The sequence below is a fragment of the Falco cherrug genome, assembly GCF_023634085.1.
Source record: "Falco cherrug isolate bFalChe1 chromosome W unlocalized genomic scaffold, bFalChe1.pri SUPER_W_unloc_1, whole genome shotgun sequence".
Classification (NCBI taxonomy): Eukaryota; Metazoa; Chordata; class Aves; order Falconiformes; family Falconidae; genus Falco; species Falco cherrug.
The window spans coordinates 1,630,444-1,647,851 of NW_026599288.1; the positions used below are offsets into that span (position 1 = coordinate 1,630,444).

Consider the following 17,408-nt stretch of genomic DNA (forward strand, 5'->3'; position numbering starts at 1 on the left):
TGGAGGAAAAAAAAACCCACTCCATACAGTAGGGGTCTAAGAAAGCAGAAAAGTAGTCCAGAACAGCTGAGGGAGAAGCTCCTGCTCATAAATCAAGCCTTTCAGTCATCCATGATATCAGTTCCTACATGGCAGATAAGAAATTAGAATTAAATAGTTTTTGTGCCCCAGACGAAGAACAGAAGAAAGGTAAAACATCTTAAAGTAAACAAAATGTGCTGCAGAAACCTGAAGAATTAGATTAGAATGTCATGCTTAACTGTTCAGAATACCCAATCCAAAACCCATTTGACTCCTTGGGACCCCTCTACAGGCTTTCAGTTAGACCTTAATAGCAAACAAAAAATGTTGTCAGTTCACAGAATTCTCACCTTTACTGTAGCTGACACAGAAGAAACATTTCCATACTGGACATGCTTACGGAGATGATTACAGATGGCTCGAAGCGTTGGATGAACTTCCACACAAAATTTACATTTGTAGCCAACTACTTTCCTCTCCTCAAGTTTTGAAGCATCTTCCAAGTGTCCAAAAGCCTATTGAAGCACATGAGTATTAATCAGTTATACTAACATAATATGCGAAACATGCTTCTGATATCTCACTTTTAGGAATATATCCAGACCAGATTTTGCACCTTAAGGGAAATTGCATTTAGTGTACATGTGTATTGGGTCTGGTTGAGATGAAGTTAATTTTCCCCATAGCAGCCCTCACAGTGCTGTGCTTGTATTGGTAGCTAGAAAGGTGGTGATAACACACCAGCGTTTTGACTACTGCTGAGAAATGCTCCCACAGCATCAAGGCTGCCTCTCCAACCTTCACCACCACCACCAAAGGCCAGTAGGCTGGGCGTGGGTAAGATCTTGGGAGGGAACATAGCCAGGAAAGCTGACCCAAAGTGACCAATGGGATATTCCATACCATATGACATCTACTCAGAAATAAACACTAAGAGAAGGGGAGGATTCGTTGTTATGACATTTGTCTTCCAGAGCAACCACTGCTTCCCAGGAAGTGGTTGGACATCACCTGCTGATGGGAAGTAGAGAATAAAACTTTTGTTTTCCTTTGCTTCCCCATGCGGCTTTTGCTTTTTTAAAACTGCCTTTATCTTGACCCACAAGTTTTTTTCCATCTTATTTTCTTCCCCTCCATCCTGCTGAGGAGGGGAGTGATAGAGTGGCTTGGTGGGTACCTGGCGTCTAGCCAAGGTCAACCCACTAAAACATGCTATTGTGCAAAACTTCGACCTCTATTTGCACTGACTTCTTAATAGAAGCCCTCAAAATAGGTGGACAGAATGTACACAGGAAAAACCTTGAATTTCTGCATAACAGTAGACCCCTATAAAACCATTCATTTTTAACTTATGAGACCAAGTCATGCTCTTTCACGGTTCCCACCCACCCAATTGTATACTTTTTTACAGCAAGTAGAGTTACTTCAGATGAGGAGAAGGGTACAGAAAAGAGTAGTAGAATTTGGTCTTCTGTTCACAGGAACACTTGCCCAAAACTTGAAGTTATTGGATAGATGCACATAAACATCAGGTTCTTTATCAGAAAACATACTGAAATTGGTAAGCTTGAGAAGGAAATTGGTATGTTATTTCAAGGTACACTGATGAACAGTAGAATGGGACATTTGCTAAAGAATCTATGAGGAAGCAAACAGCAGCCTTGCAACAGAAGAATAAATAACTGTCAGCCATCTATAAGGGTGAGAGAAAGGAAGAAAGATAGGGAAAATCCTGAAGGAAACAGTTGGAAGGAGCAGAGCTTCCCATGGAGCCTAGGAATAGGTGGAGAATGAAGGAAATTAAAGCAGAATGTGTAACTGACTATAGGGACCATTGACACGCTGAGTCATTAACCTGCACTCATTTGGCTGTCAAAGAGAACATGCAAGTGGGTATTAGTAATAAGGAGCCTCTTGGGGTATAGAAGAACAGCTTTTGGTTTGTTTTACTCCCTGGGGAGAGGAAGCAGAGAAGGAAACCAGATACACAGATCCTTACCCTCTCTTGTTTGAAATCTGTAAAAGCATCATCTGCATATTTCTGCTTGCTCAAAAGCTGTTTCCTCCTCTCCTGACGTTTGGCACGCTTCTGGAATTCTTCATTGTGACTATTCAAGTGTGAGGTTAGCTCTGCTGTGCTATGCAATTTAGTATCACAGTGCTTGCACTGATAGACAGCATTATGAGAGGGGGTGCCACTTCCCAGTATGGTAAAGTCTCTCTTCAAATCCTTGCTGTGGTGATCAGTGTAATGCATGCATAGCAGCTCTGCTGTGCTGAAGGACAGCTTGAAACATTTTATGCATCTGAAGGGAAGCCACTCAGTTTCCTGAGCCTCGCTCTCCACCTCAGTCTTTTCAAAGTCATTCCTTTCCTCAGCTGGAGTTGACTTTTCATGTTCATCAGCATACACAGCAGTGAAGTAACCCCCCAGCTTGCTCGCATGCTGCTTCTTAGGGAAAACACCAGGGTGACGCTTCATGTAGTGGGATACAATACCTTTTTTGCTAAAAGATTGAAAGGAACAAAGCGAGCATTTCTTCTTTTCCACAGCCCTCCTCAGCTCCTCACTTAACTGAGGAGTATCATCTTTGGGAGGAGATGGAATGATCACTTTATTGGGTTTATCACTTACTGTCCTGGAAGCTGCTAAACAATGAGTGTAGTAAGCATCAATGTCATGCCTTTTCTGGTAGTGTGCTGCAAGCCCTTTGCGGATAGGGTTGGTGTAGGAACACAAAGCACACTTGAAGAGGTTGTTCTTGCCTTCTGGCTGTGCTCGAACATTATTATGTTTGATGCGGTAGTGCCTGGCTATCCCCTTCCGGGTAGAACAGAAGTATTTGCAGAGCTGACACCGGAAAACTGTGTGAGACACTAAGTGAGAACTGGAGAAATGAGGTACCGAGACAGAGACTTCTCCAACGCTATCAGCAGCAATTTCTGGGGAGACCTTGATTTCAGTTACCATGTCTGGCTCCACTGAGGCAGACAGCTTTGGTGATGACTGAGCAAAAACATCAAATTCAGGCTGATTATGGTATTTCTCATAGTGAATTTTGAGCTTCTCCAGTGTGCCATGGGTGTAAGGGCATAGTTTGCACCGGTATGCACCATAGCCTTGCTTGAAAATCCTACTCATTTCTTCTATGTCATTCTGGGTGATGTCATTCGACTGTTCCACATCATGCACAAAGTCTTCAGCAGTGACCTTTACTGATGGGTGCCGTTTCTGGTAATGTGTGAGGACACCATGAATGCGTGTGTTAATGTATGGGCAATGTCTGCACTTGTACACAGCCCCTGGGTTAATGTCTATGTCCTGTGCAAAGTCAGCAGCTTTTACTTTCATGCCAGGATGCTTTTTGCCATAATGTGTCAGGAGGCCATGCAAGTTATTGTACTCAGACTGGCAAACTGTACACTGATATGGAATGGAAGAGATGGCAGGGTTTGCAGAAGCCAGTTGAATAATAGTTTTTTCCTGGGAAAGGCTGGGATCCTCCACATCCTGGTCCATCTGTGATGTTACCTTGTTTTCAGAATTAATCCTGGCCCTAACTTCATTAAGCTGTGTGCCAATTTTCTCAGCAGCATCTTTCTCCTTAATGATATCTAACAATACAGATTCATCCCCATTCATAGCCCAAGGGTGAAAAGCCTGGTAGTGATTAGTAATATCCCAAATGGAAGATGTTTCAAAAATGCAGTCTCTGCATTTATAGGTTTTTGCCTCTGATGGCATCACTGGGGTAGGAGGGGAAGGATCCGGACCTGCCCAGAGTTTAGTTGCCATATATGTATAGTCAACATAATGTTCAGGATGTCTCCTTTGGTAATGCACAAGCAAACCACTTGGTTCTGTATGTGAATAAATGCACCATTCACAGTGATAGCCAGCTTCTATCAAGCCATCCAAAAATGACCATCTCAGAATGGCCGTGACTGTGGCCTTCAGATTTGGGTGGTCTTTCTTAATATGCTTCCTCAACGCATAGAAGTAAGGTGATGTGTAGCTACATTGCCTGCATTTGAGGGCTCTCAGCTTTATCTTGTCCTGTTCAGTGTTGGAGGTGTGAGCAGGCAGGCTGCCAGATGATTTCTTCTGGTTACGATCACAAAGGCTTCTAATGGTGGCTGTATGCTGCCTAATCACATCTGCATTGGCTTTGAAATCACGATGCTTCTTTTGATAATGAATGAGCACACCTTTCACAGTCCGGTTCCCATAATCACAGTGCTGGCACAAGAACATTTCATTCTCAGGGGAATTCACACAGCTCTCAGAACTGCCCCGCCTCAACTGCTGCACTGACACTGGCAGTTTCTGAATCCCAGGTGGCAGCTCACCAGCCTTCATCATTGCTGCAGTAGGGGGTGCCTGCCTGATGTACTTGGCAGTGACTTTTATTTCCGGATGCCTTTTCTGGTAGTGGACAAGCACTCCCACAACTGAACGGTTGCTGTATGAACAGTGTTTGCAATAGTAGAGTTCAGAAGCAAGGTCTGGGGGCAGTGATGGGGGAGGTGGAGGTTGAGAAGCCAAGTTAGATAGTTTTGAGGAGACAGACACCCCCATCTCAAAAGACATTTGAGCCAGGGCAGAGCCCCTGTCAACAGAAGCTATATGCATGGTCTTCTGAATTCTGAAATATGATGCTTTTTGTTCAGGGTGTTTTTTCTGGTAATGCACCAGAACTGAATGCATGTTAGGGCTTGCAAATGAGCACACATCACAGTCATAAACAACCACAGAACTGACCGAAGGTGCCTTCTGATTTTCACATTCAGGACTAAAACTCTTTGTGGCACTTTTGTTAAAACTTGCTGGCACAGTAGTCCCATGAGCCACAGGGGTGGGGGTTGCCATAGTTTTTGGAGCAGAATTCAAGATCTCTCTCAGTGTCTGAGACTCTGTGTTTAACCCCTCTTGCTGCTCAACAAGATAGCTTGAAAATATCATTGCATTGTTAATTTTCACTGTTGGATGCATTCTTTGGTAATGCGGCATCAGGCTTCTAACATTAGGGCTAGTGTAAGAACAGAAGCGACAGCGGTAGATCAGATCAGAGTGATCGGAGTTCAATACATTCATAGCTTCAGGATGATGCTCTCCATAGTGTTGCTGCAGGTCTTCAAAGTTCGTATAGTCAATATAACACTCAAGGCATCTGTATACTGCACTGTGATCATTGGGATCCAAGATATACCTAAAGCTGAATTTTATGTAGGGGTGCATCCGTTGGTAGTGGGTGCTAACACTCCTGGCAGATTTGTTGCTAAAATCACAGTGTTTACAATAGTAAAGCCTGCCAGAGTCATTAATCTCCACATTTTCGTTGTTCTGATCAGGTCCATACATACTTGGCTGGCTTCCCAGAATGGAGGCATTAGGACTCTGTTGATCTTTCATGTTAATGGAAGAAAAATAATCTTCTTCATCTTCAGATAAAGTGAGCTCAATCTCTGCTCCATTGGTGGAAATATAATCATGATGCATGTTTTTAAATTTTGCATCCTTCTGGGAATCATTAGTCTCTCTCCCCCACATTTGCTGGGGTGCATAAGAACTAGAAACCTCCACCAGTGGCTCTGTTTGTTCTTCTTCTCTGTCTAATTCCACTTCTATCTCCACCTCATCTTCCTCCTCTTCCTCATCATCCTCTACATTAATCACAGCATCTTCTTGCTGTTTGTTTTTGTTTATTTTGCTCTGCAAGTTGCTTGCTATTTCATCAATTCTAGTTCTTTTCTTCACTGGTGAGAGATCCAAAGGACAGTCATTTGACACCTTCCGAGTGACTTTAGCAATAAAGTTATTTTTAGACGAGAGACCAAGAATTGAGGTCTGGCTTTTCTTCACTGTGCTAACAGAGGTGAGAGCATCTACCTCGCTCTCTTGTGGCACATTGAATGACTGTCCATCATATTTTGGTAAGTTGTCACAAAATGAGTGCTTGTGCTGCTGATGAACTCTGAGGCCTTTCAAAGTAGTGGTAGAATAGTTACACATTGTGCACTTATAAGGATGCTGTGAATGGGGTTGAGGCAACTGCTGCTGTTGCTGCTGCACTGTTTCCATCATCCCAGCTGACTTCCTTGCATTTATATTTCCACTTTCATAAGAAACTGTGTTGTCATTCAAAGTGGAGACAATGTTTTCACTCTGAGAATTCAGAGTGTCCCAGTCTGATGTTGTACTTGCATGACATTGCCTATGAGCTCCAAGCTTTAACGAACTCTTACAGGTGAAAGGGCATTCATTGCATTTGTATACAGTTGTCTTCCCAGACAGGTGGATATTCTCAATGTGACGGGAGATGCTTCGACGGTGCATTGTGAGGAAAGGGCAAAAAGGACATTGGAACCTGTTCATGTATCTTCTAAAGGGAATCCCTTTTGTTTCCAACAGCTTGTTGCCATCAGATCCCATCAGTTGCTCTGCAGATATTCCTGAAGTCTGGTGGTCCACAGAGTTCAAGCCATTCTCACTGTTGACTTCATTTAACTCTTCGTCTGAGCTGCAGTCATTTAGCATACTGTTTGTTTCCAATTCAGCAGAAGAATTTGTCATGTCAGCAACTCCATAGTGGGATCTGTCAGACAAATTAACTATGCCCGAGTTGTGAGGTAATTTAGACTTCATTTGAGGATAAGACACAGAGAAAAACTTAGAGGATATAGAAGAGTTGGGCCTGATAAGGGAATTGCCCATAGAGCTTCTGAAGTTTGAGACATCAGCATTCAACATATCACGTCCTGTCATATTCACAGAGATATAATTAGAGTTTGGGGAGGCATTCTGGACACACTTACTCTGCACATCAGACGCATTGGTTCTGTCTTGTTCCTGCCTCAAACTTGACAGTATTTTTACCATGCTGCGGTGCTTCTTCATCATATGGTCACACCAGCGCTCCCTTCGAGGTGTCTGGTAACTGCACCATTCACAGCAAAAGTTGCCTCTGGACTTTGTTAGAGGCTTGACCATGGACTCCAAAATGCTCCGTTCTACCACCTCCGCAGGTAATTCCTTGCAAGGCTCCTGCACTGGCACAGATGCAGATGTCAATTCAGATACAGCAGAGGTAGCAGTAGGAGTTAAACTCTCCTTCAGACTGTTTTTGTGATACATTTTCTGGTGCTTAATAATCCTTGCGCGCCTTGGTGATTTGTAGGTGCAGAACTGGCAAGAGAAAACTTTGCCAAACCCCTCGTGCATCATGATGTTGTAATTTAAAGATCCAGCAGTGTGTGACCCTACTGAGCTCCCCCCAACTTGTGCTCCATGAACCTTGCGAGTGTGCTCCATGAGGAGGTTTTTAGATCGGAAATAACGCACACAGAATTTGCACTGGAAAAACTTGTTGGTTGGTTTAGGATTTGGAGCCATATGTTGACCACAAAAACTTTGGCTCTGGCTATAATAACTTCCAGTCTCCATCTGAGTTGTTGCATTTTGCCCTAAAATAAGAATTAAAAAGTAAATATATAAATAAGTAAAATTAGACAGTTTACCCTCCATGTATGCATATGAACACACACACATCTTGAACATGTTAATCACACCAGGATTCCCTCACTTATTTATGATTAGACCTGTGCATATGAGAACATTCAGAAAACTAACAGATGGCACATAATTTGGGATAGACAATTTCCAAAATAAGCTTCTTGAAATAAAAAGGTACACTAATAAAGTTCAAAACTCTTCTAAAGCTCACGGTGGTGTAAAGCAAGAAAAAGAAGCAATATGACAAAGCATGTGAAAAATAGCAAGATGATGAATCCACACGTTTGCATTTACACAAAAAATATGGCTATAAGTAAACATCATCCAATTCACTACCATAGTGATAAAGATAACAGTTTTTAAAAATCACACTGAAACATACCAATTAAAATGCACTGAAATAAGTCACATGTGAGATAGGGGCTTAGGGTTGAAGTTTACCTGCTATTTTATCTGCAATTGTAAATTCATCCTTTACAGAAGAAAATTCAATCTCAGTCTGGTTGCTAGCACTCATGGAGCCAGACTTTGGTTGGCTAGGATTTTCCTCAGAAACATCTGTTGGCTGCAGAAAAGCAGTATGAACATCCTGAATGTGAGCTTTTAGGTCTTCATAGGATGGAGCTCGGAAATCACAGCCATCACACTGCAGCACCTCCATGGTTCAGGAATGATCTTTTGCATTAGAAAATTCTGCAAGAAAAACAATGAAAGGAGAAGGAAAGTGACAGGGGTTTGTTTTCCCTGTGTGGTTGTTTTTAGGAGTTGTTTTTTGTTGTTGTTTTTACAGAAATGCCATTCAGTGAATTCTGAAAATATACTAACACCAAGCTTCCTATCACATGACTTAATGATTTCCAGAAATTCCATAATTACTGCAGCCTAAAACTCAACATTTAAGAGACATCAAGGCCATTTTGATTCAAAGAAAGCCCTATCTAAGTAACTAGCAGGTTGCTGTTATCAATGCTACACTCAACCTTCTGACAAATAACTACTCTTTCAATGGACTTTGTCCTCTAGGCTTTTCCATTACTCAGGAGAGAGCTGGTAGGAAGTTTGCCTCATTCAGAGACAGCAGCTATATGCTAGAAGAACCACCACAATTACTCCCAAACATTCATCATGCACTGAAACTTACAAACAGATGACAATGGTTTCTGCTTATATAAGACCCACTCTAACCTTCTTGGAAGCTGAGAAAGTCCTGCCAGTTTCATTACCAGCAATTAAAAAAACCCTTAAAACTGAAACACTTGTCAGTCTTTTCAAAATGCTATAATTCCTGACTTCAATAGAAAACATAAGCATAATTGGAAAGTGAGATCTAAATATCTGTATCCAGAACAGAACGCTGTGCATTGGAATTAATTCCACCAAACACCAAGAACATCTCCATTCATTGTAATAACTAAGAGTTACATTATGGTCTGTGATTGGGGATGTATCCTTGGTGGAATAGGAGTTTGAGGAAGGGATGGACAGTAAAAAGAACAGGAATACTACAAAAGTACAATGAAAACATAAGAAACAGCAATCTTCCCTAAACACTTCAAGACTTCATTGATTAATCTCAAACCTCTGTATACTGTAATGCACAAAGTAACAAAATCTGGTAAGATCGAGTTCAGTATGTGACCAATTAATCCCACATCGTAGAACACTGGAGAGGAATTAATCACTAGACCCCCCTTAGCTTATTTATTGCCATAAAAAAGAGAGGACACAAAATACAAGAAACGCTTGAGAAATGCTGAGAGCCTCTTGCCCTGTACAGCAATTGGGAACAAAAGAAACCTCTTATTTTAAAGTAATAACTCATTTATTAAGTTTCCCACACATTGCATGAGGCCAAGATAACCTAGGAGTACCAGAGGTAAAAGAAGTAACAGCAGACAAAAACATTTTCCTGTGAAAATTCCAACTATTTACAGTAGAATGTAAAACTACTTCTAGCCAGATTAAAGACTAATGCACCAAGACACTAGAGGAAGAGTGACTAAGTACACATTGAGTGGACTGGGATCCTTAAAGCTGAGATGATGATATTTGGAACTCTAATATTGAATTAATAAGAGAAGACTATCAGGTAGCCACTAGAGCTGCAGACTGGTAATGGTTCAACTGTTGCTGAACATCAGGAGGTTCCGAGTATGAAGAGTCTATAAAGAAAGAGGGAGGGTTGTCATTCCAGGTGGGTCAATGAAATTTAAAAAGGTTCCAGGCCTGCTCCAGCAGACAGTCTTCTGAAGAAATAAGTGGATTACCATTTCTTCATCTAACCCGATTTGTATTCTACAATGTAAAAGGTGGTCAGTTGAGCTTAGACTTTTAAAATCTGATCTGGGGAGCGATAAATATATGAGAGTAACTTATTAAAGACAGAAAGAAAAAGGAAATGGATACAATATTTCCCTTGCCCTTATACAACCCAACACAAGGCTGTCACACCATTTTAATGATATTTAAAAAAACACAGACTAGATATGTTTCATCACACAAACTGAAAACTAGAATACTTTATTTAAAAAAAAAAAAAAAAGGAGGTGAGTCTTGGAAGTTTCCCAATACTTTGATTTGAATGTGGAAGTTAGGAATTCAGCTACTTTGTCCTATCTAATCCACAACTGCCCATGAATGGTACAAATGAAAGCAGACAAAGCACAGATGAATTTCAGTGTGACATTCCTGAAAAGATAACAAAAGGCTCTTTTCTTAATGTTTTTGAAAAGGAAAACAAAAGATGATTAAAAAAAAAAGTCAGAATACAAAGTATACTAGCCACCTCATGTTTTAACAGGTACTTCATTTCCAAAGTATAATTCCCTGAGGCTGCATATGTATGAATTCTCTAAAACACATACTTGTTGGAAATTAACCAATTAGTAAAGAGAAACAAAAGGCAAACAGGCCTGTACAGCACTCAGTGTCTGGACTTCATCTGTTTTCAAGAGAGTAAAATGGTTGCTTTCTTTCCTCACTGGCATAGAGATAGCTATATATGCTTTAGAAATGAAAAACAGGCCAACAGCAACAACAAAAAGTACCAAACAAAACCAAAACTTAAGGAGGAAAATGACTCCAGGCTCCCCAGCTTCATCATCAGGTATACAGCAGAGACATGAAAGCTTCTGGTAAAACAGTTCAGGGTTTTTTTTTGTTTCTTCTAGCTCAGTTGCATGAGCAGAGACTGGATCACAATATATTTATTCTCTTTCTTCTCATTACTTCTACAGCAGGTTTGCTCACAATGAGTTCTACCCGTTCAAATCTTAAGGCCCTGTGTCACTCTCAGCTGCTTCCAGCCTGCCATGAGGCAAACTGTGGGAAAGAAAAAACCCAAAATGTTATCCCATAAAAGAAGTACACAGCACTCCTGCTCAAACATATTTAAGAAATACACAGGCAGCCAGTGGTGGCTGGAGAGGTACTTTGTGTGTGTGTGTGTGTGGTACATACACCTCTGAAGGGAATGCAGCCTGTGTGGGCAACCCATGCTGGAGCAGGCACACAAGGCAGAAACCGTTACACATATCACCTCAACCTTCTACACCACCCAATTCCTTATTAGAGGAATTTTGACAGACTGAGTGTAACTTGTGAAAATAAGGGAAGATGAGACTGGAGAGGAGAGAGGATAGGTGTTTATGCGTTTGTCTAAGTGTCATCTTTTTTTCTCAACGCCCAAATCAATGATGGGAGGTTTGGGCTGGTTGGCAATAAATTAACACAAGTGAAATTTCCCAACTTTAAACTGTTTTTCCCACAACGGTAATTAGCAGAGAATGTGGGCAACACCGGGAACTGTCATGGGCTGGATCTGGAATAATTGGAATGATTTTGAGTCTCCAGAAGGAGCCTTGATTCTGCTATTGGGAATTTGTGGTGGTGTACTGTGGTGTGAGTGGTGGGCCCATTATGTGTTTGGGGGTGAGTGTGAATACTGAATAGCTGGGAAAAGAAGGGTCCAAAGGGACCCAAGAAAATGGTACTGGTATGGGAAGATGATTGGGAGGAGATGGGATGGTGCTTGCTTCATGTCCATGTTCTAGTTGCCTGGAACCTGGACCACCTCCCAGTACAGACTCCAAGAAAATTAGCCTGGGCCTTGCAGAGAGAAGAGGATACATATAAAACACTAGGAGAGAGATGTGCTGCTTTCTGTGAAGGTATGCCAGCACACGTTGTAGGTAGGCTTCAAGTGGAGCTCCAAAAATATTTGCAAGAGAAGTTGCAAATCAAGCTGCCATTCTCTCCCAGAGGAACGGTTTGCTAAAGGAAGCAGTAGCAAATGCTCAGTGCGAAAGGGAGAGCCTTAATCAGACTTTAGTACATAGTGGTGCTAATTAGCCAGATTAAAGACTAATGCACCGAGCCACTACAGGAACAGTCAGTAAGCACACGTTGACTGGACTGGGATCCTTAAACCTGGGATGATGATATTTGGGACTCTAATGATGAATTAATAACAGAAGCCTATCAGGCAGCCCCTAGTTACTGTAATTAAGTAGACTGTGCAAACAGGGGCATTGTTCCCCAGAACATGATCACACAACAGGTTCTTTACTCAGAGCAAGATTAAGGCTGTGTGGGAAACTTACAGCCAACACACTCGGGAAAACTGCCTTGCAGTGGCTATGGAGGTACTGAGAAACCAGAGGAGGAGGGATATAGCTGATGGCTCAGCAGAGCAAAGCTCTTGGGGGTTTGTGTCCTATGCCCTATGTAATGGGGGTGGGGTTGGGGATCAGCTGACAGAGGGATATGTTAAGAAATGGTCTGATCTTGCTGCTCTCAAAAATAAGATATCCCCATGGAGGGACTGGGAAGAGGGAGGTGATCAACTGCAGTTGCTTGGGTTGATGGAATGTGTTCACAGGCAAAGGGGAGGAGGAACCCCAGTAAGGCTGTGGCCACTGATGCCATGGCCCAATAGCTCTGATGGTTAGACAGTTATTAACGCCCTTTTGGTATCACCTGACAGCTCGGTGCCCTGTTGATCAATGAGTGACCTATATGTACTGTACTAGGAAGAGCATCGTTGGTAATGTCTAAAGACCAGTGGTCTGGTTGACCTCGGAAAAAACATCAGGAAAATATGGGAATTCTCCATGCTCCTACCCTACACACTAGGACTTATGGATGGTCCTGAAGGAAAAGGGGGAGAATATGGCTGAGTGGGGTGAAAAAAACCCATTAGGTATCTAGCACTGTGAGTCAAGGAATTGCAAGTGCAAGGCAATGTTCAGTTAAACCATTAGCTCCTCCTCCTCCTCTCACCTCCAGCCCATATACTGTTTGGGTGCCTGAACTGAACTTACCGTATTATAGGGGCCTCACCACTGGCCTGGCAGAAAATGGGAGATAACTGAATCTATTGGACTATCTGGATACCTCAACAGTATTATGCCCTAGCACACACTGCCCTCATGCAAAATACCCTGAGTTTTGACATATGCACATCCCTGGTTATAGCCAACTGACCAAATCTGTATATCAAGTAACCTGGAAAGAATCAGTTTGAACAGGCAGAGGAACAACAGCAAGCTTTTGAGCAGCTCAACCAGGAAATAGCCCATGCCATGGCATTAGGACTTATCTGGGAAAGTAGTGATGTAAAACATTTGTTATATACTAGTGCAGGAAAAAAAACAGCATCATATGGAGCTTGTGGCAATGAGCCCATCAAGATGGGAAGGTGGCCATTGGGATTCTGGAGCCAGAGTTACAAAGGGGTAGAAAATAATTATATCCCTCCAGAATAAGAAGTCCTGGCTCCATATGGAGGTGTTCTGTGTGCCACTGAAGTATTAGGCACAGAGCAGGCACTGTGGTTATGCCCCAGACTGCTGGTCCTGAATTTTATGTTTAAGGATTCAAAATCCACTGGCGGAAGAGCAACCACTGCTATGTGGCAAAAATGGGTCCTGGCTCTTACCCAGTAGGCACATACTGGTTCATGCTCCAGATCAGGATTAGTTCAGCTTGTTAGTCAGTGGCCAGCATATCAACAGTAGAAGGAACACTAAACTCCTTGGACAGTTGATGCCCCAGCATATGATGAATTAAGTGTAAAAAATAAACGGAGTCCATTTACTGGCAGATCCTGTAACATCACAGCAGGAAACAGGAGATGACAAGCCACTTCCTGGAACCCCTCTACAGGAGAAGCTGCATCACACAAAGTGACTGGACACTCCAATCAGTTTGCAGAGGTAATGGCCTTGAGAACATGCTCCTGTGCGTGTGACTGACCAATAAACCTCTACAATGGAAGAAGGCTCAGCGGAGATGGGCAAGGGTGACATGCCCATGAAGCTCAGAGACTAATGCAAAGAAGTTGATTTTATCTCAATATAAAGGGGACAGGAGGGTGGCCTTTGTTTTAGATAAACATCTATGTCAGTTGAGTGAATCAACTGGTTGTGTTCATTAAAAGGGTGTGAATGTCTCCTGTAGTTAGCCAGACTGGGGGTGGGCGTGGGGGGGTGGCTGATCCCATCATAAAATATAAAAAATAACTAGCAAAAGAATGTCAAAGAGAACAACAGGCTTGAGCTGGCTTCAACCCACATTTTCCTTCCTGACAATCATGGGGGTGGTCACATTATAGAGATCGGTAATGGGAATCACATTGGTATTGTGATTGAACTGTGTACTGCAATTGCTATGTTTTGCTAAGTGTAACTTATGCTTGTATTCTGTTTTCAGTTTTCGGAAGGAGTAACCAGGGAACTACAGGCCTGTCAGTCTGACCTTGGTGCCGGGGAAGGTTATGGAGCCCATCATCTTGAGTGCCATCAATGCGGCACGTACAGGACAACCAGGTGATCAGGCCCAGTCAGCAAGGGTTTATGAGAGGCAGGTCCTCTTGACTAACCTGATCTCCTTCTATGACAAGGCAACCCACTTAGCGGATGAGGGAAAGGCTGTGGATGTTGTTTACCTGGACTTTAGTAAAGCCTTTGAGACTGTCTCCCACAGCATTCTCCTGGAGAAACCGTCTGTTCATGGCTTGGACGGGTGTACTCTGCGCTGGGTAAAAAGCTGGCTGGGCAGCCAAGCCCAAAGCATGGTGGTGAATGGAGTTACATCCAGCTGGTGGCCGGTCACATGTGATATTCCCCAGGGCTCAGTAGTGGGGCCAGTTCTGTTTCATATCTTTATCAACGATCTGGATGAAGGAATTGAGTGCACCCTCAGTAAGTTTGCAGATGACGCAAAGATGGGGGGGGGGGGGGGGGGAGTGTTGATCTCCTTGAGGGTAGGAAGGCTCTACAGAGGGATCTGGACAGGCTGGATCGATGGGCCGAGGCCAACTGTATGAGGTTCAACAAGGCTAAGCGCCGGGTCCTGCACTTGCTTGGGTCATAACACCTCCATGCAACGCTACAGGCTTGGGGAACAGCGGCTGGAAAGCTGCCTGGCGGAAAAGGACCTGAGGGTGCTGGTTGACAGCCGGCTGAATATGAGCCAGCAGTGTGCCCAGTGGCCAAGAAGGCCAATAGCATCCTGGGCTTGTATCAGAAACAGTGTGGCCAGCAGGACTAGGGAAGTGATCGTCCCTCTGTACTCGGCACTGGTGAGGCTGCACCTCAAATACTGTGTTCAGGTTTGGGCCCCTCACTGCAAGACAGACATTGAGGTGCTGGAGCGTGTCCAAAGAAGGGCAACGAAGCTGGTGAAGGGTCTGGAGCACAAGTCCTATGAGGAGTGTCTGAGGGCATTGGGGTTGTATTCTGCTAACTTGTAGTGGCAAGGAAAACCAATTTGGGCAGCAGCAGAATGGAAAGCAATGCAACAGCTGAAACAAAGACCTATTTTAATACATCATATTAACTCGCATATCCCAAATTCAAAGGTAACTCAAGAAGAGAAACAAAATAAGCAGGCCAACCACTTGGCTCAAATTGCCATCAAAAATTTGGTATGGGAACATAAGAGAATTTATTTTTAGCCAGGTGTATTGGGTTTATGTGGCAAAATTTTGGTAGCATAGGGGTGCTGCAGGGGTGGCTTCTGTGAGAAGACACCAGGAGCTGCCCCCATGTCCAACAGAGCTAGTTCCAGCTGGCTCCAAAATGGACCCAAAGCTGCCCAAACCTGAGACAATCAATGGCATTGATGGTGCCTCTGTGATCACATATTTAAGAAAGGGTAAAAACCCACTGTGCAGCAGCCTTGAGAGTTAGGAGTGAGAAAAATAGGAAACAGCCCTGCAGACACCAAAGTCAGTGAAGAAGGAGGGGGAGGAGGTGCTCCAGGTGCCAGAGCAGAGATACCCCTGCAGCCTGTGAAGAAGACCATGGTGAAGCAGGTTTTCCTCCTGCAGCCCATGGAGGACCACGCCAGAGCAGCTATCCTCACTGCAGCCCATGGAGGTCTCCATACTGCAGCAAGTGGATATTCCCTAAAGGAAGATGTAGCCCATGGAGAAGCTCACACAGGATCAGGTTTTCTAGCAGGAACTGTGGCCCGGGGGGGGGGAGGGAGAAAGGGGGGGAAGAGGGGGGGTATGCTGGAGCAGTCTGTTCCTGAAGGACTGTACCCTGTGGGAGGGACACCACACTAGAGCAGGGGAACATCATGATGAGGAAGGAGCACCAGAGACAAAGCGTTATGAACTGATGGCAGTCCCCATTCCCTGTCCTCCTGCAACACTCAGGGGTGGGGGAAGGAGGTAAGAAGAGTCAGGAATGAAGGAGTGAAGCTGAGCCTGGGAAGAAGGGAGAGATGGGGGGAAAGTGTTTTTAGTTTTGTCTTTTGTTTCTCACTATCCTACTCTATTTGTAACTGGCAATAAATTAAATCCATCTTCCCCAAATTGAGTCTGTTTTGCCCGTGAGAGTAATTGGTGAGGGATTTCCCTGTCCTTATCGCAACCTATGAGCTTTTTCATCATATTTTCTCCCCCTGCCCTGCTGAGGAGGATTGAGAAAGCAGCTTCATTGGCACCTGGCATCCAGCCAAGGTTAACCCACCACAACCTGTCACAAGGAGGAACAAATGGAATACTTGATGCTGATTGCCAAAGAAAAGGAATACCACTGAGATCTGTTTTTATAAAGAATTTTACATAGAATGAACATGAGGAACTTAGTGGGCCACTTCAAAAATGTATTGAGCAAGCTAATACCATGGCACAGTCTGAAGTAAAAGAAAGGGTACCCACAGATATGTCAAGAGGCAAGTTTAGCCATAACTGAAGCAGAAAAACACAGAATAACAACAGGGAAGCTGCAAATCTCATTACTGAAATTTTTACTATAAAACTTACTTAGAGATTACCTGTACAGAAAGAGTAACAAGATTAGCAAGATGTTAAAGTCCTGCCTGCACTATGGACCTAAAAGATTTCAGCATCTCAATACAATAGTGTTCCCGTACCCAAAAGGGAAAGTAGCTCTCTGAACAGAAAGCAATAGAAATGACTGTCCACATGTGCACCATTGCCCTTCCAGATGGGCAGACAGTGAGCACCAGTGAGGCAACAGCCAATTGTTAGGAACTTCAGGAATTTTAGCCAATCAGAATTGGGCATTCTCTACCCAATCTTATAACTGACATAGTGTGCTGTTGCTCGGGGAGAGACCTGACAGAGACCCCACAAGAGGCCTTAGGAGCACCTGAGAGCAAAGAGTGGGGACCCCCAGACCTGCAGTCAGACTGCATATTGTGCAGCTGGATCTGCTACACTGACCCATCCAACTTCCCACTGGGTTCATGCAGGATCATGCTGTCTCCCCTGTGGGACAGGGAGGTCATGTTAGAAATCATTATGCTGACCCACCCAGCTTCTCTACTGGACTATGTTGTCCCTCCCATGGAACAGGGAAGCTGTATCACTTGTTAACATTAATTATAACTACAACTA

The 17,408-nt window shown here is 43.5% G+C and overlaps 1 protein-coding gene across 4 annotated transcripts in view; it reads right to left on the bottom strand.

The window, feature by feature from the left end:
• The window catches only part of LOC129734833 (zinc finger protein 462-like), a 104,942-nt gene that overhangs the window by 50,536 nt on the left and 36,998 nt on the right, over positions 1-17,408 (bottom strand). For all 4 annotated transcript variants that reach the window (XR_008730417.1, XM_055700125.1, XM_055700124.1 and 1 more), the window contains exons 2-4: positions 7,976-8,227; positions 2,021-7,485; positions 372-536 (exon numbers count right to left, since the gene is read on the bottom strand). Coding sequence is in view for 3 of the 4 variants with exons in the window: in XM_055700125.1 (XP_055556100.1) it covers positions 372-536; positions 2,021-7,485; positions 7,976-8,195 (5,850 nt within the window). In the remaining variant the exon portion in view is untranslated. The remainder of the gene's footprint in view (positions 1-371; positions 537-2,020; positions 7,486-7,975; positions 8,228-17,408) is intronic.